General features: G+C 39.0%; 1 protein-coding gene across 6 annotated transcripts in view; it reads left to right on the top strand.

Annotated features, from left to right (window-relative positions):
- The window catches only part of SLC38A9 (solute carrier family 38 member 9), a 50,108-nt gene extending 26,794 nt beyond the window's left edge, over positions 1–23,314 (top strand). For all 6 annotated transcript variants that reach the window (XM_054810372.1, XM_054810370.1, XM_054810371.1 and 3 more), the window contains 6 exons: positions 14–121; positions 4,045–4,151; positions 11,684–11,797; positions 13,117–13,265; positions 20,752–20,841; positions 22,534–23,314. In XM_054810372.1, the coding sequence (XP_054666347.1) occupies positions 14–121; positions 4,045–4,151; positions 11,684–11,797; positions 13,117–13,265; positions 20,752–20,841; positions 22,534–22,699 (734 nt within the window). In that variant the 3' untranslated portion in view covers positions 22,700–23,314. The remainder of the gene's footprint in view (positions 1–13; positions 122–4,044; positions 4,152–11,683; positions 11,798–13,116; positions 13,266–20,751; positions 20,842–22,533) is intronic.
- Positions 23,315–27,277: the final 3,963 nt, after the last annotated feature.

Below are 27,277 nucleotides of genomic sequence, written 5' to 3'. Positions count from 1 at the left end.
TTGTCTTTTCTAGGTACAGTTTCAGTTGTCTACTTAGTTTTTCTGGTTACCGTAAAGGCTGCTCATCTGGGAATCCACTTAGAATACAACTGGTTTACAGAGAATGATTTTTTTGTACCAGGTAAGATAGTTAAAATGCAGTAATGAAGCGTATATATGATGGGTTTAAGATTTTTTTTTTAAAGCAATTCATGAATGACTTTCTCATTTACCTTGTAACATCTGTGTGAGGTAAGTAAAGTGAGGAAATGCTGTCTGAGGTTGCATGTAGAGGCTCAGGAAGGATCCCTTGTGACAAAATGACAAGGAATCCTTTTTCCAGTGATGTTCCTTAATTAGCAGACAGTATCAACACTGTGAAGAAGAGGAGGAGTGCCGATCAGAGGTATCACCAACATATATCATGTGGCAGGGAGCTTGTCATAGTCCTGTTTCACCTATATTATAAGAAGTTCTAGCTGCACCATTTTCAGAATATGCCTATTTCAGTAGCAGTTACAAATGACAAACTGTAGACAGACTGAATGGTAAAGGGGCTGTAAATTCTCCACACACTGTCTTGCTTAAATGAAATAGCTCATTCACCATAATTTACAAGTGTGATTTTCCTGTACTGAACAGGAAAATTTTTCTGCATGAACAGATAGTCTAAAGAGATCAGTTTCTTGTTTTAGGAGACTTGGAATGAGAGATCTGGGGTTAGGTCTTAGCTGTTTTTTTCCTCATCCTTTACAACAGGCAAAGTTGTATGACCACTTAGCTCCAAGGAGCTATGTCCTGTGCTATTGAATTTTATTACTACTCCTGTTCTCAGAAACAAGAGTATTTTGTCCTTCTTTAGAAGTTACTCATTCACTTAAGGCAAAATTCAGAGATGCACCTCCTTAGGGTTTCTTTTGTGGGTTTGTGCATTTTTAGTTTCCTGGTCACAATAAGCACTGTACTAGTAGTTTTACACATGGGTTGCAAACTATTGTTAGGTCCAATTATGTAGAACTGGAGAACAAAACAAGGATACCTTAAAACATTGGCGTGGGTTTTGAATTACTGTAGGAAGATAGAAATGAAAAAAAAAAAGAAACACCGGAGTTGTTGCATGTTTCTGGTAGAATCTGGTCCAGTTTGTGGAATTGTGGTAACACATTGTGGCAACAAGAGTAACAACTCAATGAGTAAACTACAGATAGTAGTTACTTGAGTAAAGCTACTGATAGGAAATTCCACTGATTTAAGTGTGTTTACATCACAGTTGTGCTGATCTTGCAGCTACTTATTCTTTGTGTTCTTCTATCACTCCCTTTGGGTTGATTCAGCTCTAGTTGAACTGAAATTGATCTGGCACAATAATAAGCAGAATAAACATCTTAGCTAGGGTATTCCATGTATGTTTGGCAAAGAGGTCTGCTGAAAACCCAGTATTCCCCTTCTCTGCATACCAGCCCCTAGCTATCATCAAATCTGTTTGTTCATTTTTCTATAACTGCTGAAGTCATTCCTTCCTCATCTCAGCCAGGCATTCAGAACCCTATTTCAAGATCTGAATGACAAGAAACAAGTGAAAGGCTGTGTAAAACTGTTTCTTCAGCTTGGCCATGTCACCAAGAAAAAAAAAAGTATTATCCTTTCTGGCTGAGTCTAGCCAGGTGATTTTTGCTGAGTGTGAGACTGTGCAAGACCAAAGCAGATGCTTTGAGGACAAGCTGGATTATCATTGTAATTCCTTAAGAATCCTCCTGACTACTGCAGCATAAGTACAAACTTATAGATGGATGTAGGTAGTTCTGAAATAGTGCTATCTATGCTATCTCTTTTCCTCCATCACTGCATTTACTTTTAGGCAGAATTTTTGGACTAACAAACTACTTTTGTGTCCAGTGTAAAAAATTTGGATTTGAAAGCATTGGATGATTAGCATCTGCATTAATGACCTGTTGTGATGTAACCTGGCTGGCAGCTAAAACAACCACACAGCAGTTCACTCATTCCCCTCCCCTGCCCTGTGGGATAGGGGAGAGAATCAGAAAACATAGTAAAATTCATCGGTTGAGAGAAAAACAGATTATAGGACAGAAAAGGAAAATAATAATATAAAAATATAAAAAAAAAATATACAAAACAAGTGATGCACAGCACAATTGCTCACCCGGGCCATGGCACTCCCTGGCCAACTCCCCCCAGCTTCTATACTGAGCATGATGTCATATGGAATGGAATATCCCTTTGGCCAGTTTGGGTCAGCTGTCCTGGCTGTGCCCCCTCCCAGACTCTTGCACCCCTCCTGCGGAAGGCTCATGTCTGCTCGCTGGCACGACCTGGGACGCTGAGAAGCCCTTCACTTAATTGTAAACACTGCTTAGCAACAACTAAACATCAGTGCGTTATCAACATTATTTTCATACTAAATCCAAAACACAGTGCTATACCAGCTACTAGGAAGAAAATGGACTCTGTCCCAGCTGAAACCAGGATATGACCTGTTTTATGGCGTTATTCTTAATGCTATCTGTAAGTAGAAATGATACTCAAGCATGCGCTGCTCAGTCAGTAGATAGACCACAATGTTTGGTCTTGCTCCATTGCGTGCATGGAAACATGGTTTTAAGCTGAACTGCCCCAGCAGACAGTCTTCAAATGCTCACATGGCCTCATATCTACAGACTCCTGAGGGTGCAGGAGAAAATTCACCCAAACTATGGTTGACCAACAAACCCATGTAAACTGGAAACCAGCCTAAGTCTAAGAAATCAGGTTTTAAGCATCTTGAACTTCAAGTCCAAGATCTATTAAGCAGTCCTAGTGTAAAATGAGTTATAGTACGAGATGTGTGCTGCAGGTCACTAAGAAGTGGAGCATCCAGTAGTTCAATTATTTTGGCAATGCAGCTAGTACTCCTAGGAGATAGACAAAGCATGGAGCTAATGCATATAAATCCAGCTACAACTGATTGTAGCGATAAGAGAAATGCAGTGCTGAAAGAGATTCTGAATCTGTCAGTTTGATTTTTATTATTGAGATTAAAGTAGTGGAGGGAAAACAAGCCCAAAAGTCGCTTGCACTCTCAAGCTGTAGGTTAGGTGCTGAAGATACAGAGAATCCAGCCCTAGGGAAGGCATATTCTCTCAACCTGGATGAGCCTTCATTAATTGCCTGGGGTATGTTTACCTCGCTGACTTCACAGCACTTCAGAGAAATCTGGTTTAAACATGTTTGCGTGGAGCTCTCTGTGGTTTGATCTGATGAGTGTTTTGCTATATTGCTGGATGCTTTCCAGAAGGTGAGCTAGCTCACGGTTCTCTAATTGCTGTTAACGCTCTGAAGAGTACATATATCCTTATATAATACAAACAAAGATGGTGCTTTAATGATGTTACACATTGATGAATTCCTAGACCAGTCGCAGCGCTTCCCGAAATACAACCTTGTGAACGTAATCCTTCAAGTATTAAAAGAAGCAGAGCAATGCTGTTCCCATGGAGACAAAAACATAAATAAATTTTTCATAGATGCTGTAAAGGTGTATTCTAAGACAGGAAGTTGCTCTGTCTTTCTCTATGTCTTGGTTTGGAAGAAGCTCTTAAACATCTACAGATGTCATTTTTCCTCTGGTAGCATAAGTGACTTCTTAACAACAAACAAAGCTCACAGAGCAAATGGATTCCTTCCCCCCATCTCCCTGTTCAGGGACCAATAGATATACAGCCTCGTGGCAATAAATTCCTGCCTCAAAAATGTTTTCCAGTTTAACTGTTGAGAAGCAGAAAAGCTTGTATGTGTAAATCCTAGATTAACCTAATAATCTTTGATAGGTGGGGTGTTTCAAGAAACTTTGCTTCAGAGTGTGTTATATAGTAACCATCTTCATGCACTTTGTATTTCCTGATTAAATACCTGCATTGGCTATGGTCAAAGATAAGATGCTTTGTCCCATTTCAACATGGAGGTTCATGCTTCTGCCAGTAGACTCCACAGCATTGTATGTCCTCTGCATTTTGGCACTGTTTGTTTCAAAGAAGTAAGTTATTAACACTTTTTTTCCTCCCTTAGAGTTTAGAATTCTGTTCCCTCAGCTCACAGGGGTTCTGACACTTGCCTTCTTCATCCACAATTGTGTCATCACACTTCTTCAAAACAATAGGAACCAAGAAAAAAACGTAAGTAATTTCACAAGATTGTGCTGATTTTTATCTAGATTGCCGGGTGACACTATTATTTTCCTGTCTGCTCCTCTTAAAATCGATCCAGGGACTGTAATACCTTCAGGAAATGTAACTTGCTCTTGTGATCTGATAACAAACCAGTTATACATAGTTTTCACTGGCTACCAATGAATAACAGATGCATTACAAATTTATTCAAATTAAAACCTTGAGAAGCATCCCAGATTTATTTGTGAGCAGGCTGGTATCAAATGGCCAAATTACACACAAGAGGCAGAAGGCTTAACAGTGTTGGAAGACTATAGAAAAACCGACCAATTTTAGAATGAAAAATGCTGGAGAATTTTGGGCACAGGACTGATTTTAGCAGAGTCCTGAACGATAACACTGCGTCTAGATAATACCTTTTCTCAAAGTTGCTTCAGTAGTTTTGGGTCACAATCCAAGTCAAGGTTCATAGGGAAACCTGACGCTGTTTAGGAAATCCTCAAAGTTGAAGCCCGGATTGGGAACTTCTGTGATATATAGCCCTTGAACCGGTCCTTTGCCCTTGAAAAAGTTATGTACTGCTCATCCAGATGGAACTGCATTCTTTCTTTATTTCTTCCCATTATAAAATACAAATGGAGTACACGTGATACAGTGTTAGAGTCCTAGAGTACAGTTTTACTGTAACCTGATTATTTAATTTTTTCTTCCTACTTTCCAGGATTCTTGTCCAGCTTCATTAAAATCTTAGCTGTAAAAGTAACTACAACATACAAAGATTTTAAAATATGAAACACTGGTACAGAATCCCAGAATCCCAGAATGGTTGAGGTTCGAAGGGACTTCTGGATGTCATCTTGTCAAACTCCCCTGCTCAAGCAAGGCCACCTAGAGCCAGTTACCTACACAACACATCAGATAAAATATATCTGATTCAGTTATTGAGAGGTGAAGTGCAGATTATGTGCCAGTGCAGTGAGATGACCTTTTGCTTTAGTAATCTGTGTAGTTACTTTTTTGTCCCTGTGAACCAAGGCCACCTCTGCAAAGGAGTCAGGAATTCTCCTCCAGGAAAGCTTGCTGGGGTTTATGGGCATTTCTGACAATAGTTTAAAAACTAAAGAAGGGTTAATAGAGCTCTGGAGAAAGAAAATTAAGAAAGTTTCTTCTCAGTTTTCTTAAGAAAATCTTACAATGTGGAAAAATCAAGATTTCTCTTTAGCTGTGGCTTTCAAATTCTAAACACAGGGTCCCTCAAGCAATCAGTTCTGTATGCCGAGGCGACCTGATGCCTCCTGCCACCTTCAAGAATTTTCCTGTGGTTTTCCCCCCTCCGTTTACATCCGAGCAAGCAATCAGCTGCAAGGAGCAGCACCAGGAATCTTCTGCAGCTTGCTTTTCCTATGTTAAGGAGAAAGAAACTGCTGTCTACATTTGAACCAGCTTTTCTGAATGTCCTCCCTGGAGCTTAAGTTGAATTTCCAAGTCAGCCCTAGCAAGCCCTTGACTGGACTCACATTCTAGGGAGGAGCACCTTTAAATATGGCAGGAAAGGTTTGTAATGGGAAACTGAATCCGTGCATAGTTCTTCTAGTTTTATTTGGCTAGAGAGTTCCTTCCCTGTTTGTAGCTGTACAAGAGCCTTTCACCTAGGACTCCAGGTGCTTTGCAAATGTTAATGAAGCATTGGTGCTCTTGAAGAGCTAGCTGGTTTGTGATTATTTCACTAAGCTGCAGGACTAAGTCGGAGGTTTACATATGTATAGGGGTCTCAACTTCTGTCATAAGTCAAGGTGTTGAGGGTATTTTTTCCTATGTATTTACAGCCACAAGATGCTTTCTTCTGTCAGTATCTCATGAGGAGTCTAATGGAGACTTCACTGTTTTATGGCTCGACCTGTTAACATGTCATTTCCTTCAGAGTTCTGTGAAAAGGCACAGAACTTGGCAAGCTAGAAAAGTACTGTTTTAGTTTTGAACCAAACTTTCTGAAATTACTGGTCATAAGAACAATTCTTCAGGGAGGTGGAAAAAAAGTAAGAGAAACAATAACATTCCTTTTATGGAGTCAAAAATCCAAAAAATAGCAGTTTCCATTCTGGTCACAGGTGTGTATCACTGCCCAAAGCTAAAACACACATGAAGGGAGGATTCCTCTGGCTGCTATTCCAGTACAGTGGTGTGGGTGTGAGAAAAGCGATGCACTGGAGTAAGCCAAATGTCAGCAGCACAGCCTGGAGAAGCCTGTGAGCAGGGTTCTTAGTCTGCACTTCAAAGCTGAGCTCCCTGTTCCCACCTCCCACTGCTGCCCTCTTGCATTTATCAGCGTAAGTGATAAATCAACTGTACAATCAACTGTTTTGGAAACTGATTGTGTAGAAAACTAACCCAGCCACAAAAAGGTGATTTGTTTCGGCTTTTTTTTCTGATTCACATCCGTGATGGGGTCCCTGAGGAACTGTACAGACACTGCACAAGCCCAGAGCATGATCTACAGGCATGAATATACTAGTGCTGTCTGCTAACAATTGTTTGTGTACCTACCTGGGAGAAAGGCTGGGAGCTGCGTTTTGTCTAGGTGGCAACTGCAGAAGGCATGGAGCTGTGGATGGTTCTTATTTTCTGCAATATTGAAACGCTGTTTATCCCCTGTAAATAGAGTGAGCTTCCATTGATGCTGCCCTACCATTGGTTTCTCTTTCCAGGCAAAATTATGCACAGCATAATGCATCGTGGTGAAACACTTTTTTGTCATCCTGTTAAATGTTATTACTTGCCCTTGATGCTTGAACAGGTGAAGTCTGTTTTTATGATACAGATCAGAGTCCTATTGAGATATTACAGAGGCAGCATCTCTCTTGAGAAGTGACCGATCTGAAATTAGACAATCAAAAGGTACTTCATGTAATGTGATAATAATTACTAAACACTGATATAGGCTTCTCCATCCAAGAAACAACTCTACAAACTAGCTTTCACTGTGGTATTAAAGAAAAAATTAACTATTTTCTCCATGGAATGCAATAGGGAAAACAAGGCCTTAAAGTTGCCTGTTCTTTTCAGCATCACATAGGAAACATCTGTAGAGCCACAGAACCTTCAATGTGCTGCATCCAGTCCTGTGCCACAGGTCCAGCCTGCACCTGGGTGCTAGTTATGAGTGTGATAGAAAGTCTTGTCCTTTCAGAGTTTTCTTTGTTAGCTCCACCCAATTTATCAGACTCATCTTCTTGTTAGGAGGCTGATTTCTGTCTTCATTCTGCTGCTGCTGCCAGCCACAATCACCCAATTTTCTCTTCTTCCAGGGGCACTTTTAACACTTTGTTCTGTGCATCTGACCAGAAAAGCTGGTCATCAGTAACTGCAACTACCATATGTTCTCCAAGTTCCACCTCAAAATCTGCCTGTTAGTTCAGGTGTACTTGACAAGGGTTTGGCAGGTGGCAAGCTGTGATCCTTAGACTGTGACCTGCATGTTATCTTTGATACTTCCCTTCCATTCTGATCCCCCAAATACTTCCTCCTTTCAACCATTTTTTCTACATTTGAATTTTAGATTATAAACTCTAGGTGCGGGGATTACTGTATTCTTTTGTTTAGGCAACTTCCACCACAATGATGTCCATTCTGAATATAAATGTCTTAATATAAAATTTGAAATAGATAAATGTGATTATTGCTCTGTTAGTTAAAATTAATCCTTTTATCTCTCTCCATGTGTCCTGTGGTTTTATCTGGAATTATGCTGTCTAAACAGTATATGTAGTCAAGGTCTTTGGGGAGTGAACCCAGGTCTCCTGAAGAGTAATGAACAGTAATCAAAAGATGTTCCTGTTATATATACAAACACACACTCTTGAACAAAGATCTTATATGCAGACGCAGATATTTGCAAGGGAGCTGACAGATGTCTGAGAAATAAATTCAGGTTTTCGAGTTGTCTTTATTTTTTTTCTTGTTGCTTATGGAAATCAAAATCTGGGTATTCTTTGTATGGTGACAGCACCTGAAGACAAGTCTATTGTGTTACATGCTGTAAAAATACATTATCAAAATTATCTCAGCACTTAGTTTCAGTACACATTAAAGCATACAGCTTTAAGAACTGTAGAAACGTGAACTGGTTAGTATAATCAGAGGTAATAGCACACCAGCTATCTACCCTTAATCAAGTGTAGTCCAAATGAAGCAGTAAGAATTTCATTTCAGATTGCCTGCAACTGCAAGTACTTGTCACAATAAAAATAGTTTTACAGTTGGTTCTAGAGCTTATATTAGGCAACTGTGAGTTACTATGTTGTCTTTATGCATTAGGAATACACCTAAAATACCACATTTAAAGCAAGTGAAAGCAGGCTTTGTCAGATGATGTGCCTTAAGAAGGTCTTGGGTGCATTTTGAAAAATTGTCCAAGTCCTGTCTTCAAGAGATGAGAGTCCATGTCTCTCTGCAAAACTACCTTACCCTGGTTAGTCTCTGGCTCCTGCAGTTAATGGAAGTTACTCATAAATATCCATAAGAAATCTGGATGCTCAGATTTAGTATTCCTAAAATCACCTTTTAGGATGGGTACTGGTGCTTTTGAAGATGCAGCTGTTATATAAAAATCTGCACAGCTTCTCATCTCACTGAGGAGAAATTCTGGGAGTAATTTAAAGAAAATGCTCTTGCTCAGCCTCTGATGGAGGTTGATAGTCCTTACTCAGTGACCAGTACGAGGAGAGTGAAGACTGGAGAAGCATCTTCCAGCTGCATGTAACTGATCAACAGGAGGAAGAGGTTGCAGCTGGAAGTATGCAGTTGACAGGGGCATGAGGGCCACCCTGGGGTATATGTTAACGGCATATTGTTGTCTGATGAGAAATGTCATTGGCAGGCTGATGGGAAAAAGGCATCAATCTTCTACCCCAAAAGCACTGGCAAAATGAGCAGGAGATTCCAGTTCCCTCACTAAAAACTGGCTTCCTTCTTGAAACTCGTAATCTACCATTTTATACTTTTCTCAGGAACCACCTTGCCCTTGGAAGACCTCAGAAAGGTACAGGATATACTTCTTTTGTCACCGAGACAGTTTGAAGAAACACTTAAGGAAACATTTCCATGCACAGATGTGAGCAAGCCTTGCCCACCCTCAGTGAGCTGGCTGGCGGCCATGATTATGATCCTGGTCTGGAAGCCATATAGTCCTGATAATTTGGTGCTTTGCCTGAGCTAATAAGACTTGCTTCTTCGTCACAGCAAAATAGGGTCATATATTGAAGCACTACTAGTAATCCTTTAAGAAGGTGATTATTAGCAGCAGCTGGACAAATGGTTTGCTATAAGGTAATGAGTGTTTTGTAATATGTAGTATAAGCTTATACAGTATATAATTAGTTAATAACTAGTGTGGTGGGTTGACCCTGGCCTGGAGGCCAGGTGCCCACCAAAGCCACTCTATCACTCCTTCTCAACTGGAGAGAGGAGAGAAAATACAACAAAAGGCTCGTGGATTGAGATAAGGACAGGAAGAGATCACTCACCAGTTACTGTCAGGGGCAAAACAGACTCAACTTAGAAAAAATTAATCCAATTTCTTACCAAGGAAAACAGAGTAGAGCAATGAGAAATAAAAGCAAATCTTAAAACACCTCCCCCCACCCCTCCCTTCTTCCTGGGCTTAACCTTACTCCCCATTTTATACCTCCTTCCCTCAGCAGCACAAGGGGATGGGGAATGGGGGTTGTGGTCAGTTCATCACACATTGTCTCTGCCGCTCCTTCCTCCTCAGGGGGAGGACTCCTCACACTCTGCCCCTGCTCCAGCGTAGGGTCTCTCCCACAGGAGACAGTCCTTCACCAACTTCTTTGACGTGAGCCCTTCCCATGGGCTGCAATTCTTCATGACCTGCTCCAGTGTGGGTCCCTTCCATGGGGTGCAGACCTTCAGAAACAGACTGACATCTGTTTTCTGATATCTGATAACAGGTGGATATCTGCTCCAGCATCACCCTCCATGGGCTGCAGGGGGACATGCTGCCTCACCATGGTCTTCTCCACGGGCTGCAGGGGAATCTCTGCTCCGGTGCCTGGAGCACCTCCTCCCCCTCCTTCTGCACTGACCTTGGTGTCTGCAGAGTTTCTTACATCTTCTGACTCTGGCTGCAAAAGGTCCCACTAGGTATTTTTTCTTTCTCAACTGTGTTACCCCAGAGGCATGACCACCGTCACTGATGGGCTCAGCCTTGGCCAGCGGCGGGTCCATCTTGGAGCCGGCTGGCATTGGCTCTGTCAGACACAGGGGAAGCTTCTAGCAACTTCTCACAGAAGCCACCCCTGTAGCCCCCTGCTACCAAAATCTTGCCACGCAAACCCAATACAACTAGAAATAAATGGTTTCCCAATTTATTCCCCCCAAAAAAACAGTTGATGTAGAAGAATAATCCACTAAGTACGTTGCTGTGAGGTCACTCTGATGCATATGTGGATTCTGCAATTTCATAAAGTGCTTGAACAGATTTGCTGCTTATTTTCCAATATTAAATGGTAAAAAAACTTTCAGTTATTTTTGTGTAGTTGACAATCTTTTTATATATTAGATACTTTATAAATATAGTCGAACTTGTCAGAAGTAAACATTGAAGTCAAGGTTTAAATCCATGCTCAGGTATATGTAATATAGTTAAATATGGATTTATGACCATAAACTAGCGTGCTCTCCTAAAAATCTTTGATTGTTACTTAGTTCACTTACCTGGGGTGTTTACAGAAATCCAGTAATAAAGTGGATAGACAATTTAAAATGAAAGAGTCATTATAAAATACAATGCTAAAGCTAAAGGACATATATACCTCTGTACCTACCTATGCCTTTCTGTTTTGTTTGTGGTTTATTTGTATTTTTTATTTAATGGTGTATTAGCTATGTCTTCCATTATCACACCATTCATACAGAAATCTGATGTATTAGTTTCTGGTTTGGAGCCAGTGTGTATCATCCTCTTAGATTTCAGAGCAGCTACTTAATAAATGTCCTTCACATTATATCTGCAGTTGGGTAGGCTGATATCTTTAATTGCAAGATTTTAGTCCTCACAAGAGATTTAACATATGGCATTGATGGGCTCTTTGTTTTCAACAGCTGTCTCTGTGTCCCAAGGCTCTTAGTAGAATGTAGGTGAATGTAAGAAAGTAGAGGGGGATTTCTTGTTTATTTGGATAACTACTGTATGTCTATGCATCCAGCAATAACATGCTACATCTATTGGCATATCTGTTTCTTGGTGCCTTTTCTATATGTAGATGGATAAATAATACTTGTCTAGCTCCGCTTTGGCGTATCTTCTTGTGGCTTTCTGATCTGATCCAGGACCAGATTTGAAGTCCCCGTTAAAGTAATAGAAAGTAAAAGCAAAAATGTAAAAGTAATAGTAATAAATATAAACCAGTAATAAATACAAAAAATAACAGTAATAAATGCAATAGAAACCTCATGAGGTTTTTATTTTGCCTGTTTTAGTGTGTCAGTGCTGACCAAAATAAAATTTTATTTTTCCTCAGGTGAGAGACCTCTCTATTGCATACTTCCTGGTGGGATTAACATATCTATATGTTGGAGTGATAATTTTTGCATCTTTTCCTTCTCCACCACTATCCAAAGAATGTATTGAACAGGTGAGATATTTTACTGCAGTATATATTCGTCCTTGATCTTTTAATAAATATGTATTAAAAAAAGAAATGCTGGTGCTTCTTGCTTCATGACTCATTCTGGTAGACGCATCTGTCCTTGACTCTGGTCAGTTGGCTAATACCTCATGGGCACTACCACAAGCAGATGAGTCATGCTTGTGTTATCTCATTCATATTCATGCCTGGTTGCCAGTAGTTCTATAAAAAATGAACATTTAATAAATAGTCTGTGAAAGTGAGCAAGAAAACCAAAATGAACATGTGAACAGTTGAGGCTTTAATTTCTGTAGCTTCTTTAATCCTGAAAAGTATTATATTTATGTTTAGTTGTGTGTGCAGTGACCAATCCCACTCATTGGGACTGGTTTCAGGTACTCCAAGAAAGAAATCTAACAAGAATGCAAACTCATTTAGATAGGAGTCCTCACTATGGGTACGTTTGGAGTCCAACGCTATGGTGAGCCTTGCCAGCAGAGTTCTTCAGATAATAGCACCACATGAAACACCCTGTGAAGGCTATTAAACTCTTACCTGCTTATAAGCAAAGCTGATTTCCACACCCTAAATTACTTCAAAGATAGGAGTTATCAATTGGTGATCCATTTTACGCCAGGTGTTCTATGTCTCTTGCATAATATTTAGCAATAAAGCAGCATTTAAAGGCTTGCTCTGACTGTCGGTTAGTTAGAACTGGTACCATTGTTAACCATGAAATGATTTTTGAACCATTTGAAGTAACTTCCTGGGGTGAAATCCACAGTTAAATAATAGATAAGTGGCTTTCTTCACATTTATTTCCTGTAGTTATCGTAAGTACTTACAAAGCTGTTTGCATATTTCTGTGATACTTAAGTCTTATACTACTTTTTCAGATGTTCCCACTTGTAGTATATGATCCCTTCATCATTTGTATATGATCCAGTTTTGCTGATTAAATAACTGATTTTAACATGTAGATATGATATGATAGGTAATAGGAGCATATGAATCCATCTGCCTAAAAATCAGGTGGCCCTTCCACAGCCTTGATTATTTGAGGATGTTCAGAAGATTAGAAAATAATTCCATCTTTAATGCTAACATGAAAGCTGACATCAGTTCTGTAATATTCAAAAATTAGTTAGTATTTGGTGGCAAGGCAATTGTAGAAGAGGGAGAGGGTATTTCATGTTATGGAGTTCATTTAGCAATTGTAGTTGCTTGACTTTTATCCCTTTCTTTCATGTACACAGCTATTAAAAATCAGGAGATACATGTAATCGAGCTGCCATTGATAAGTGTAACATTATTCCTATGTTTAGAATTTTCTAGATAACTTTCCCAGTGATGACATCATGTCTTTTGTTGCAAGAATATTCCTGCTGTTCCAGATGATGACTGTATACCCACTGTTGGGCTATCTGGCACGAGTTCAGCTGTTAAGACAGTTTTTTGGAAATGCTTATCCAAGGTAGGAAGTCTACTCCTTGACAAGATCTTGGCACACTTTGCTTAACTGGCCTTCTGTTGTCAGAAATTTGGCTGAGCTTTCAGGGATTTCCTTTGCTGCATTAGGTACATTTCAAAAGCTAATATCACAGTGTTTGTAGAGTCAGGGGTAAATAGGCATGCAAAATAAACTCTTGCCTGCAGATCAGGACTGCTACAGCTTGGCAGAGCAGAATGGGGCGGTTCTTTTGTTTTAGCTCTTCATTTTGTCAATAAACAGAGGAATTTTGTCAACACAGTTCCTTTGTGTTACGCCTTTATATGACAAAAGAAAATTTGTACAGAGAAAATAATTTGTTGAGTCCAGAAACATTTCATCAAGTAGTCTTTAAGCTGTGAAGGACATACACTCTGAATATTAACCTTTCAGGGTGCCATATGTGTTTTATTGGGTGTAATTAGTAATCATCCATCTGTTTTTAAACAGAGCTGTTAGCTGTGTTATGGAGGCTGCTGCTGTGCTTATATAAATAGCTTTTCACTTGCTAATTTCAGAGATGAGCCACACCCCTGCACTTCTACACTGTCTGAACTCCAGGGAAGAGCTGATCCAAATTTCAATTTTAGTTTTGTTTTTTTTTTTAAATAAAACCTAGGACATTTATATTTGGAGTATTGTCTGAATTTGTCACAGCTGAGAATTTGACATTTATATCCAAGTTTCTTATTTTATATTGTGAATTACTGTAGATGCAGGAAAGGAAAAAAATGTCCCAAGAAGAAATGTGTGTTTTCTCCCTGGCATCAGCAGTAGCATACAGGTCTGGGAAGACGTTCCAAGTGTCAGGTTTCTTCTGGGTACTAAAATAGGTATGAGAAGGTCTAGAAATTGGATGCCTAAAATTAGCCAGTGAAATAAGCGCCTACTTTTTTTGATGCTAAATTGTACGCAATTCAACGTAGAGGAGATTTTTAGGAACTGCTGCAAGTTACTGTTGGAAACAAGGCCATTGATTTAAGTGCTAAACATGGATTTCACGGCCACTGGGAAATAGTCATGTCCTTTATATTATGTGGATGTGACTCTTCTTATCTCCTCCCTCCAGTTACTCCCTGACCAGAATGGTTTTTATTTCCCTCATGCCCTCTCCTAGAACCTACAGCTTCATACCAGTCTCTTCTCAAGTTAATTTCAGCTTGCTGTTTTAAGCCTTCATGATATGACGATGTGATGATGCAAATACTTGCTTGGTTCTTGTCTCCAGGATGTCCTGTGGGTAGCTTCACTCACTTTTTTTTTTTTTGTTTTAAGACTCCTTATAGGGAGGTATTTAAAGTTTCTGAGAAGTCAAAAGTCGCTTCTAGGAAGCCACTTAGATCAATCCCACTTACAAGATAGTACATTCTGGCTGACTGGCTGTGTCTGCCTCTCTAGTATCCCAGGTATCTCAAATACAGCACAAAGATCACTCAACTAACCTCTAAGCTCTGGCTTCTGTGCATTTACAACTGGCAAGGTCAGCCTTTAGTTTTTCTGTACAATGGGGACTAACTGAAAACTGGTAGCAAGCACAGAACCTATGTCTGGGAGGATAATAAGAAGCCCAGTTGTGAAATATGTCTTTTGATGACTGGTTCTCACCAGTAGCTAAAGGGGATGAAGGTCCTTTATTAACACTGTGCCTATATCATCTTTCTAGGAGGAATTTCAGTATTCTGGGTTTTTCCCAGAGCTGCTTTTATGGGGAAACATTTTGCAAATACAAAGAAGTAGCTCTTATTGACAAACTGATGATGTCTCACTGGGGAGCCTGTTGATCCACCCTGAACCTAGCTAGAAACATGTTCCATGGCTTTTGCGTAGGAAAATGAGCACTCTACTAGTAGTGTATATACTTGGCTTCTTTTAGCGAAATCTTCAATGTCCAGGGCCAATGGTTCTCAGGCAGTAAGAGGACTGACCTGCCAGAGACTCAAGCTTTAGCTCTTAGATATGTGCATAAGGTGTATATGTGGAGGAAAATGTTCTTGGTCACTTGACTGCAGAAAATTTCTGTGTAAATAATGAATGAAAAGGATGAAGTAGGAGAGAAAGAGCAGAACAGAAATTGGGGTTCTGTGATGTTCTTTAAGAAGAATATAAAAAACCCCAAACTTCACAGTTTAAGACTTTGGGGTTTTAGGACTGATTCTGTATGTTTTCATGAATGTTCTGCCTTTTCCTATTTTTATTTTCAGGCTGTGCAAGTGGGGTTTAGGAGTGTGCACTGATGGTATATCCATCCATCTCTTTATACAGCACATTGGCTAGTGTGCTGAATTTGTATTGATTGTGCATGTGAGGATCTCTTTTGGCAACCTAGCCTCATTTAACCCTGTGATTCAATGTGCTAAATCACATGTATTTCCATAGGTGCATCCTTCCTATATTAAGTTTACTTTGAAGCTGAAAGAATGTTATAAATTTACCTTCTAGCTATAATTGTCCAGTTATTTCTTTTTTTACAAAAACAAACAAACCAACCTCCAAAAAAACCCCAACACCTCCTCTTTTGATCCAAGTCCCCATTGTAAATTTTCCTGTCTTCATTTTTAAGCCCTGGGTTGTTCCATATGGATGGATGTGCTGCAAGTTTCACATGAACTGGAAGCTCTCTGACAGTAAAAGCCAGGCTTCTTCATATGAGCAATTGTTTGTAGATGTCGATACCTGCTGCTGCTGTGGATAGAGTTAACAGATAGCCATTAAGTTATTAGCTGGAGCACTTAGAATTTCAGATGGATGCATCTTAAAGCTGCCTGTTGATTGAATAACTTGATCACATACATGCTTACAGGGCTGGCAGGTAATTTTTATTTCCTAGCAGTGACTGTTGCTCAGGTCAATTTGATTCTTTGCTTTAACTCCTTTTTTTTTTTTCCCCCTACTATTTATCTGTCACTGGATATGATGAAACACCAAGGTATTAGTTTGCTGGTTTGTAGTTCTTAGTCTTGACAATTAGTCTAATCCAAGGCAGTTTCTACCAAAAGCAACATCCTGTTTCGTATCCTGGCTTTTGCTTGTAGGCCATGGATTATAACTGGATTATAATGAGGAACCATCTACTCAACTTCAGGGGAGCTTTTCTTGTCTGAAGACTGATCCTCATGTCTTTTGTCCTACACTTTCTAGATACTTTGCAGTGCTATTTTTCTTAAGAATGCTTTACTGTGCTTAGCCATAGTGTATCCTACTGACCAGCAGTCCTGCATGATGAAGCAGCTCACCTTCTCCAAACTTAAAAGGTTAAACAGATGATACATAACTTTTTCTTCTCCCGGGTTTCACGTCAGGGGTCAACTGAACAGTGGCATCTTGCTTGTCTGAAGCATAGAGGAAACGAGTAGCATCCTATGTCCTCCTCCAGTCAGGAGGAGAGCAAAAGCCCCTCTGCTTGTAAGAAGGGAGATTTTTCTTCCTCTTATGTACCAGTATCAGTCACCTGTGTCTCTGTCCATCTTAAAAACAGATACATGTGTAGACATGCTGGGCACAGTAGTCATCTGACATGTGTCATGACAAAGCCTTCAGCCTTTCTGTGCTTCCTACTAAAGATTTAGAGACAAGAGAAGGTATCCTAATTCCTTCTTTCATTTTGCAAAATGTATGCTAGTGTGCATACTACAACATAGAAGGTGATGTACTGGGACAAAACCCAAGGAACTGTTCATTCTCATCTCTCTGTGTTGTTGTAAGGGCAGGCTAAAATGTCGTGTGTTGGGAAATTACTTTCTTTTAAGTAAGTTTGCAATGGTGTCCTCTAACAGGTGACTTAGGGCCAGAGGCATGTGGTTTATGTGGTGTTTCTTATGTGACTGGATCTTCTTAACTGTACAGAAAGTTAATTTTTTAATTATTGTTACTGGCTTTTGGCTACAGTGATATTTGTGAACAGAGGATTCCCTTGATTAATTCTATGCTGTGCATAAAATGCTTTGTACAGTCATCTGATCAGTTTTTAAAACTTTAACATCTTTTCTGTTCTGAGAGGTTAAATAAGCTGATGGACAGAAACCACTTGGCTTTCCTTAAAGATTGTCCTCCCTTTACTCCATGGTAGCCCAGCAGACCTGCCAGTTCTCCCACAGATGTGTGTCTTCTGATGCAATGAAATACGTTTCTGCTGTTTGCATGTGTAGTTAGTTATCTGCTCTTTACCTAACTTCTGTCTTGCTTCTTAACTGCTATGATTCATAGTCTTTTGACCGATGTCACTTGAGTGAGATTTCCAGGAAGAAGATGCATTTTTAGATACAGTCACCTTTCAAAACTTATTTAAATGATCCTGTTTTGCTTTTTTCCTTGCTTTCCTGTTTCCCTTATTGTGTGTGTTCACCCTGTGACTCCATGCTGAGTCCAGCACTTCTAATTTCCTTGCGTCTGAACTGAGGGGATTTAAGATCAGTTTCAGTCCTCTGCCCTAGGGTTTGGTTTCACAGTTTTCAATATGATTCTTACTTGGAGGATGCTGAAATTCGTTAGATATATGTGGTCACTGTTGTTCAGTGGCTTAACTGTGACTACCACTTTCACAGGGCTTGACAGAGCAAGCCCTCTAATGATCTTCTGGTATACCAGGTTGTTTCTCAACTCTGTCAATCTGAAAGGTAAACCTTGCTATGGAGGGGGGGCGGCAGGAAGACTTAGGGAAAAGCTTGATTTTTTTTTTTTTTTGTTTCCCTCCTCTCTACTATCGTTTTTGTGCAATTGTGGGATTTTGCAGGTGAGCAGTGATTCCTTTCATAGAAAAGAGCTAGAGTCTTCATCTGCTCCACTGAGAACATTGAGACTGAGGACAGAAAAGACGGAGCTCCATGTGCCACACTTGGATTGCTGTGGGTGTGCCTCTTTTGTGAATTACAGCCTCCTTGAGGCAATCAGACCAGTGCCTCAGAGCAGCAACCCTAATCAGGCAGCCTGACTGGACAGTCCAGCCCTGGCATGGGCGTCGAGGTCTTACCCCAGCCGGCAGCTCAGCCCCACGCAGCCGCTTGCTCACTCCCCTCCGTGGGATGGGGGAGAGAATCAAAAGAGTGAAAGTGACAAAACTGGTGGGTTGAGATAAAGACAGTTTAATAGGTAAAGCAAAAGCCATGCATGCAAGCAAAGCAAAAGAAGGAATTCATTCACCACTTTCCATCGGCAGGCAGGTGCTTAGCCATGAAGCTTAGAGGCTTATGAAAAGTACTATCTCAAATTATACAGCTACTAGTAGCCCTAGATATCAGATTCTTCTTTACTGACAATGATAGTTGATTTCTAAATGATAATGCCTTTCTCTTCATTAAGAATGAGGCTTTTTCCTATCTTGGAGCTGAGATGAACTATCATTATCTGCGTAGGTAAAAGAAAGGGTTTGCAGGTTAAACATCTGTTGTCCAGTAATATGGTTACAACTTGGGCTGTTTCAAAAACCTAGAAAAAGGAACAACGATGTTCAAGGGAGAAATTAAAACAGAAGGACTTAAATCAATTTCAGACTTTTTGATTTTGGTATTGTTCTTGACAATCCTGCTTAATTGTAACAATTAAAACTGCAGAGCACTACTCTGCAAGTACTGAATTGTTTTGGAGGCTTCAGCATTTTGAGACCATTGTTTTCAATTGAGCCAAAACATATTCCCACCCCCCCAACCCAATCATTTTTTCCCAGACCAAGAAGTTGAAAAATGTTTCACTTCACACCAAACACACATATGCACTGCTTTGAAGTTATAAGAAGCTAGAATTAATTTTTTAAAAATCAACAACTTTGAACTACAAAATCACTTCTGTTTTAAAGGCTGTCAGAATGAAATACTTAAGATTTTTTCAGGTTTTCTACTAAAATATTTTGAACTGACCCAGATTTGCAAAACCTGCACTCTTTTGAATCCCTCCTGCTAAAAAATTAATCTCAGCAAAAAAAGAATGGAAGAAGTGCCATCGTTTTCTGTATTCATAAGCTTTTGGCTTCAGTTGTGCTATCTGACAGTAAGATTTGCAATCTGCCGTATGTGTGAGGAGAGAGGAAATAATTTTTAATGACAAACGCTTTTTTTGTGAACAGTTTAGTTAATTGGCTTTCCTTAACAGGTTAGAGAAGCAGTAAGTGTTTGATACTTCTGTCCCTAATAAGTCTGATTCTTGGGATTTTATTTTTATTCTTGGAATTTTACCAGGTTTATATCCAATTATGTTTTTGTTAATGTTTCAGCTGCTGTATTTCCTCTGCTATCTTCAGTCTCTGAGGTGCACCTCTTGTACCACTGTTAAAATGCCATGTACAAAATTAAAGATATTATTCCTGTCTTTTTGAAATTAATTTTTAAGAGTGAACATTAGAAATAATCCATATCTTAAATTAGTCCTTTGTGTTTAAAGTACCTCCGTTCCCCTAAACTGTAATGAGACTACTCTACAGGTCTAATCTTTCTTCCTAACTTGGAAACTGTCAGCCAGCCTTTCAGCCATGGAAGTAGTCCCCTTTAAAAAGCTTGTTAGTTAGTGACATCTTCCATAATACAGATACTTTCTACAGTACAGAAAAAAATAGCATTGGCTTTCAGATTTTGTTTATTTTAAGGAATCAAATCCTCCAGAAGATAAACAAAACCTGTAAGTGTATGTATGTCTCCTGTGTGTGAATTCTTTTTTCCTTTCATAGAAACAGCTGCATGACCAAAATATCGCAGTTTTTTATTATATTTCCTGACTTTACCTTATGTTAAAATATGCCAACATTTCATATTCTCTAAAGAAAAGTGATACTCTCCCTGACTCTCAGCTCTGTGGATAACTAAACTGAGTTTGTCTGATGCAGTAAAAGTTGCTTTTGCAGAACAGAAAATCTCCATTTTTTTCATCCTCTATGCAGAGAGGAAAGCAACAGGAAATTATTTGTAAAAACAAATTAAAAAAAAAAATTCCAGCATAAACAGTACACAGGTTATATATTAAATGATGTCCAACATTCTACTTGTTTGTCCTCTATCAAAATGCATTAGTTCTAAGGTGTAATTCCCCCCCCTACTATTCTATGTAATGTTTTCCACTCGATGTGTCTTTTCCTTTCTTCTGGTTTCCATTAGTTCACTTTGAGCAATTCAGATCATTCTCTGAACAAGCTAATTCTTTCTTATGGGAATTAAGTTATACAGTATTGTTTCTTTGGTATTTGAATACCCATCTGAAATACTTGAGTGCTGAGTACCACGTGTGGTGTTTTTCAGAACAACTGCCAAGTTACACATACTTACTCCTTAAGAATATTTTGAGTCAAAACACTAGGTATTTAGAGTTTGGCACTCTGAATATTCAGTAGATGTTACTTTTGCTGTGAAATAATTAGCTTGAATAGACTGAGTTGTGCAAATGGAAACACCATCCATGTACCAGTTAAATGTTAATGTAAATGACGAATAATGGTGGTATTTTGTAATAAATACAGCATAGATTTTAACACTCTTTCCTCACTTCCCTGTAGTGTTTTCCACGTGCTCATCTTGAACATAGCAATTGTAGGAGCTGGAGTAGCAATGGCAAGATTTTATCCAAATATAGGAGGTATCATAAGGTGAGTGTTACTTGCACAGTGAACTTGCCTGTGATGTTGCTGCATGTTTACCTCTTGATATTAAAAAGGAACGGTATGAGTGCAGGTAATTGTATCTTTATATTTTGTGAGGCTTATACCTTTTTAAGTTGTAAATAATGATTTAGAGGTATAAACAACCAGCTCTTTTAAAGTTCTGACAAGCCACTATCTGTAATTGTGCCTCTGTATCCAAGGTGATTGGGATGATTCCCCAAGATTCATTGGAGCTGTATCTGAGGACCTTCTAACTATACACATGAAAGCATATGGTGGCAGTAAAAAAGTTGCTTGGTTATTGTGTGGCTTCTCTCAAGTTTTTGTTTTGTGTTAAGACCATTTGAAGCCATTTTGAAAGTCCATGATGAAAATAAAAGAAAGGAAGTAACTTCAAAGGGAAAAGTGACATAAAAGTTGTCCTTCTAAATTATATCTTAAATTTACCATGTTAACAAACACCTAGAATTTCTCTAATTGAGAAAGAGTAGAGGAAATAATCTCATGAGTTTTATTTTCTACATTTTACAACACCATATTTGTAATCATTGTCATTTATTCATAGTTTGCATCTTTCCTACAGCAACCAGGAGAGGGAAGTGTTTAAAAATACAGAAATCTGCAATTATAAAACCAGAATGACAGGCTTGGGTCTGACTGGAGTAGCAGAATAACTTACTTGTGTTCAGTGGCTGATCTTTGAGGTTTTTTCCATTTCCTTTTTTTATTACCTCTCCTTTTAGTGAAAATTTTTGTATTCCAGTAATAGAGGTGATGTAGTTATTAATTCCAAATAAATATCTTGCCATACATTTCTCTGTTTGCAAACTGATCCTGAACTCTGCTAATGTGTTCATACTGTGCATAGTAACCAAACATTTTGAACAGTGAATTTCCAGCTGATAAATTGTCTATATATAGTCTAAATTAAGTATTTGCTGGTTTCATGTATTATGATGTTTTCTCTGTCTAAAAGGAATGTTCAAATATTTGAAATAAAATATGCTGTTAGTTAATAATGCACATTTGGCTGCAGTATAGCTTAGTAGGTGGAAACTCACAGTAGGGGAAAATAATGAGAAGGTTTTGGTAAGCAGGGAGTGTTTAGAAAAAGAGCAGTTAAATGTTTCACTTGCTGCGGTTGATCATGTTACCAGGAGGGCATGTTGATCTTTTCAGGTCTGGGGAATGATTTGCTAGGAGCTCCTTAAATAAATTAAAATAAAAGTTGCAGATTCAGGATCATTTCTATGCTTAACATGCTTTAACATCTGTCCTCAGATGGCTGGGGTGCAATGAGATTTGCAGTTCTGACAGTAAAGGCTGCCTAACAAAGGATGCACTGTCCAGTCTTTTTCTGTTGCACGGGAGTCGGTCCCCAGAAGCATTTGGGGATGTGACTGAAACATCAAAGGCATGTCAGAGTTCAGGTACAGGGAGGCAGGGGGCTGAGCAATGCAGAGGGGGATAATTAAATGCCAGTGAAGGAGGTAAAGGACAGCAAGGAACAGAAATTGATGAACGGTGACTGCAGATAGTCATTGTTCAGCCAGACTGCTCATTGGTTTGAGGGGGAAAAATGACAAGAAGAAATAAGAGTTAACACAAAGCATTCTTTTTTTCTTTTTTTTTTTTTTCCTTTTCTTTTCTTCTTCCCCTCTCCCTCCCTTTCTTCAGATACTCTGGAGCAACATGTGGTCTGGCCTTTGTGTTTGTGTATCCGTCCCTCATCTACGTGATCTCCCTGCATCGTGCTGGGCAGCTGACGTGGCCAGCATTGATCATTCACATCTTTATAATCCTCCTTGGACTGGCTAATCTGATTGCACAATTCCTATTGTGAAAACTCCCCCTTCTCCCTGTGGCTGTCACAAGTGGTACTGTGACATTTGGCAACAGCCTTGAGCAACACTGTCATGCATGAGAACGAACAGTCTTCAATATGATCTTTTTGAGAAAAGCTGCACCTTTGAAACAAATTCAAAACACATCTTTTAAGCGCTTGACAGGAAACCTGTCTTGCTCCTCTAAAAACACAATTTTATGAGAAATGAAATGGTTCAGATTTGAGTGACGTAGTTCTGGTTTTGTTGAACGTACATCAAAGATTAATGAAGCTCAAATGTTTTAACTTTTTACAGCACACTTCTCAAAACACACAGCTTTTAGACTCAGGCCTTAGAGCTCCTCTTTCTTCCAGAGGAACTGTCCTTACCTTTATTAACAAACATGCTTTCACAGTATTGTTCAGTGACTTTTTGAAATACTTGTTTGTTGCAGTTATTTCCCTGGAAAAGGGAGAAATTATTGTCTTTCCCTTTTTTTAGGTTAATTTATAGTAATTTGGGTCAAAATGCATGCTTAATTTTGAATATGCTATTAAATTGTTTTGGCAATATTTTTCCTCTAGGAAATTCCAACTAAGAGAAACAATAAACTCATGTCTCAGTGTTTTATTCAGAACCAATATGTACACAAGTTATTTGTGATCTTACAATGAAAAAAGTCAAAAGGGAAAAAAAAATAGAATAAGACAATTAAAATTAGAATTCCAGGCTTGACCTCACTTCAACTCTGTTAACTGGGCTATTGTGTGCTGTGAAGTTGTCTTGTCAGGAGTTGCATGTGGTTTTATCGATGCATGTTGGACACAATGTTCAAGACTCCCTTGCAGGGTCTTACTTTAGTGTTCTCTCACTGTGCTCTTCCACTACATTACTCTAGACATTTTGGATGTGAGCAGAGACCAAGGTACCACTCTTCGATATTGTGGACTAAAATAATTTAAGTTTTAGATACTTCCTAACAGAAGCTGGAAGAATCTGGGAAGGGTTTTGTTGTAGGGGGTTCTTTTTAACTTCTTGTTCACTAAGAGGGTGTACATGCATAAGCATACAGAAACCTTCCTTCACCTACCGTCTGTGAGACTGAGTCTTAACCCAAAACATGCAATAATTAAGTTGCCAGATGCTAGTGGAATGTCATCTTTTGTGGTTGAAGAGAGAGTAAAAACTCCTCTTTGTACAGCATTTCAGTGTATTAAAATAATCAACAAATGTAGAAAAATTGAAAGAGGACTCTGAGGAATGCTAAATTCCAAAGTAAGTAAAAGAGGAAAAAAGTTGGAGTGATGCAATATTTCTGAAGTTAGGAGTTGAGTTGGTAAAGATAATTACATTGCAGGGTAAGAGTTCGTATTTTCATCAGAAAGACAATGAAAAGCGTAACCTAGATAATCTACCATGCTTCTCTGGGAAATTATGTGAATTTTTGTAGTAATGACGTAAATCCATTGTTTGAATTAGGCTCTTCAAACTGTGTAAAGCACACTGACTTGTATAAATGTCCTTTGTTTTGTATGAAATACAAGATCATACAGGTTTGGAATATTATCTGAAGAATATAATTATCATTTCAGAGCCTCTCTTTTTTTCTTGTGAAATTTTTTGTGCCTTTAAATCAGAGTTGTAGAATACATCCATCATCTGTTCTGCATTAGAGAGACGTATTTGCCCCATCCTCGTTGTTTTCCCTGTGTATACTCTTATCTTCCACAGCTTAGTTTCCTAATTCTCTAGGGTATATCTGCACCCTTTTCACTGCCTGACAGCATATCTTGCAGTGCTGACACCATTAGCACTGGCCAACACATCTGCTTTTTAGGAACTGAGTCTGACCTCTCCCATAAAATACTTCCCTGAATGTCTCGGTAGTCATCACTGTATGTAACTTGATGGCTACATTCCCTCAACGTTCTCAGCAGCGTATTTCACCAATTAAACCTGGTTTTGGTTTGTTTGAGGTTTTTTGTGGTTTGTTTGTTTTGTTTTTTTTACTTTCCAACAAACTTCCTCTTCTTCCCAACAAATTTTACAAATTTACAGTTCCCCAACTGTAGTGTGTTGCTAAATGCTCCATAGTTATTTGATACAGAAGTACTTGAACACCAAAAGGAAAGGACAAAAGATGCAGGATATCAAGCATCATTGGCTCATTCACATTAAGCTCTTGTACTTATTTATTATAGATTCAGTGCTTAATTTAGGTACAAATCCTGTTGAGTGCAGGTACTTCAATTTGATTATGGCCTCCATGTTCCATCTGGATATGATTCCATAAGTTAAACCCTTGCCATTGAAGCAGATAGTAAAATGCCCATTGATTTTAGCAGAGTTAAATTCTGTTAGAATCTAGTAGCTCAACAAAAATTCTCAAGTGAGACAGAGTTCACAGTGAAATGTCTTAACTACATTTTATATCTATTTGTCTCTTTTCCAGTTGTGCAATGTACAATGATCTGAGTTAATATTTAGAAGGAAATTATACTGTATCTTTCTAAAAGCCTGTTTTAGCTCTGGGTTACAGAGATAGGTTCTTGCTGCACTGTTTATTTATACAGGTCTTTAATAGCTTTGAATTATAAATTGGTAAGTATTAAAGTGATAACAAATATTTCATTACACTGTCATCACCCGAAGTACATTTTCTTATAAGTATTTTTTTTATTTTACTACATGCAGTTGAGATATTCACAAGTGTCAGAACTAAGTTAGGAGTGTGTTGAGTGGCATTTTCAGGGTTTTTTTCTTTGTCAACAGTTCACATCCTAAGTTAAGTAATATTTTAAAATTAAATGGCAACTTAAATGGTCTAAAAGACCAGAAGTAGATTGCAGTATCTCTTTTCATGCAAGTACAAAATGTAGTTCTCCACAAATGCACACTTCATCTTGCTTGCTCATGTGACCTGCAGTGATGGCCAGCTAACTCCCAATTCCTTGTGTTCTCTGTTCCAGCAAATTATCAGGTGATTTAGTGGAGCAGAAAAAGTAATACCTGGGCCTGATGGTGTATTGTGAAATGTTATTTATTACCTTCTCATAGAAGAAAAATAATTTCTACTGGAAATGTTGAATTCTGTCTTTACATTTGAGCTTTGCTGCAGTAAGTTGTGAGGTGAAATACTGTCAGCTCTGGGCATTGGGTAAGAGTCTTAAGGTTTTCTTCACAACCGTACCAGGCTCTTTGTTGGCACCAGCCCTACCTCACGGCACTCTGAAAATCCAGCCCTCCATATTATGTGGTAACTCTGTGATGCAAACTGAAGTTTTCGTTGCATGAGGCTCAAGCAGCTGTAGTCATCTGTGCTGATACCATCAAGCTAAAATCTAGATCTCAAGATATGGATGGCATTAACCCAGCATGACCTTTAGACATTGCCAAAGCATCAGTAGCCAGGGAAATTCCCAGGAAGCTCCAAGAGCAGTTGTGGACATGCCTGTGGGTGATTACACACAGTCTGAACACCAAAAACAAGGGATTAGTTTTTCAGTGGGAGCTTTGTGATGAACAAAAGTTGTTGTACTTTCTAAGGACAAGGACAGATGATGGGACTTTTATGTCTGCCTTCTGCCATGGCAAGAGAAAGAATTACCTTCTCCATAACCATGCTTGTACTAACCTCATCGCCTCCTCTGTAACTGCCTAGCATCAGCTGTTCCAGTTTCTTAATGTTATCGTGGCCCAGATTCTTCCTGTCAGCTTCTAGCAGTCATCAGAATCTCTTCTGTGCTTATTAGCTTTCAGTTTCCCCCTGTTCTTCCAGTCACTCACAGCTATATCTGTTCCTACAAATCAATTTTTCCTGTTCTGTCTGGATTAATAATATGATGTTAATCTATTAAATCCTGTAGTTCAAATGATCTTCACAGTAAAAATGAGCATTCAGGATTCAAATGTTGCATCATTTAAATGGACAGGCTCAGAGAGGACATTTTATGTACCATTTCCTTTTTTCTTAAAAGTTCAGCCTTTTGAACTCCACATACAAAACCATGTAAAGATAATGACATTTGGTTGCAATGCTGAACGCTTTGTTGGATTGACAGTTTGTCCACTCAGCCTCTAGACTGCCCTCTCCTCCACCAGGTTTGCACACAGCAGTTGGTTTTTGATTACGTGGTCACTTAACTTTTTTTTCCATAGAGTGTCAGCTTGAGAGTGCAAAGGTTGTAACAGTAATTGTTCCCTATCATTGTGCAGACCTGGCACCTCCTAACTTTGAGTGCTGGACTTTGGGCAAATGTTAATTAATAAACAAGAATGTGCAGTCAGCCCTAAGGTTGCTTAAAACTCCTTTGTGGCCCATGTCCATGAACGTCTGTCCAGCATGGCATAATAGCAGAAAGCAGAGAGGCAGCAACAGTATAACTGAATGCTGGAGCTACCACAGGAAAGAGGAGAGACTTCCTGGGGTAACTGAAATGGTTGAATCTCTGATAGACAGTCTGCATTCTGGGAAGTCCCAGAGACTCCATACTGTGTACGTACAGCCAGACTGACGCTGTGATGGCTGTGTTCTGCAGTGAAGTGGCAGTGAGGGAAGTGAGAGATATGGCAGCCTCTGGAAAACATATTTTTGC

This window comes from Grus americana, chromosome Z (assembly GCF_028858705.1).
Source record: "Grus americana isolate bGruAme1 chromosome Z, bGruAme1.mat, whole genome shotgun sequence".
Taxonomy (NCBI): Eukaryota; Metazoa; Chordata; class Aves; order Gruiformes; family Gruidae; genus Grus; species Grus americana.
The sequence above is the reverse complement of the archived record's forward strand: the minus strand, read 5'-3'. Positions and strand labels throughout refer to the sequence as shown.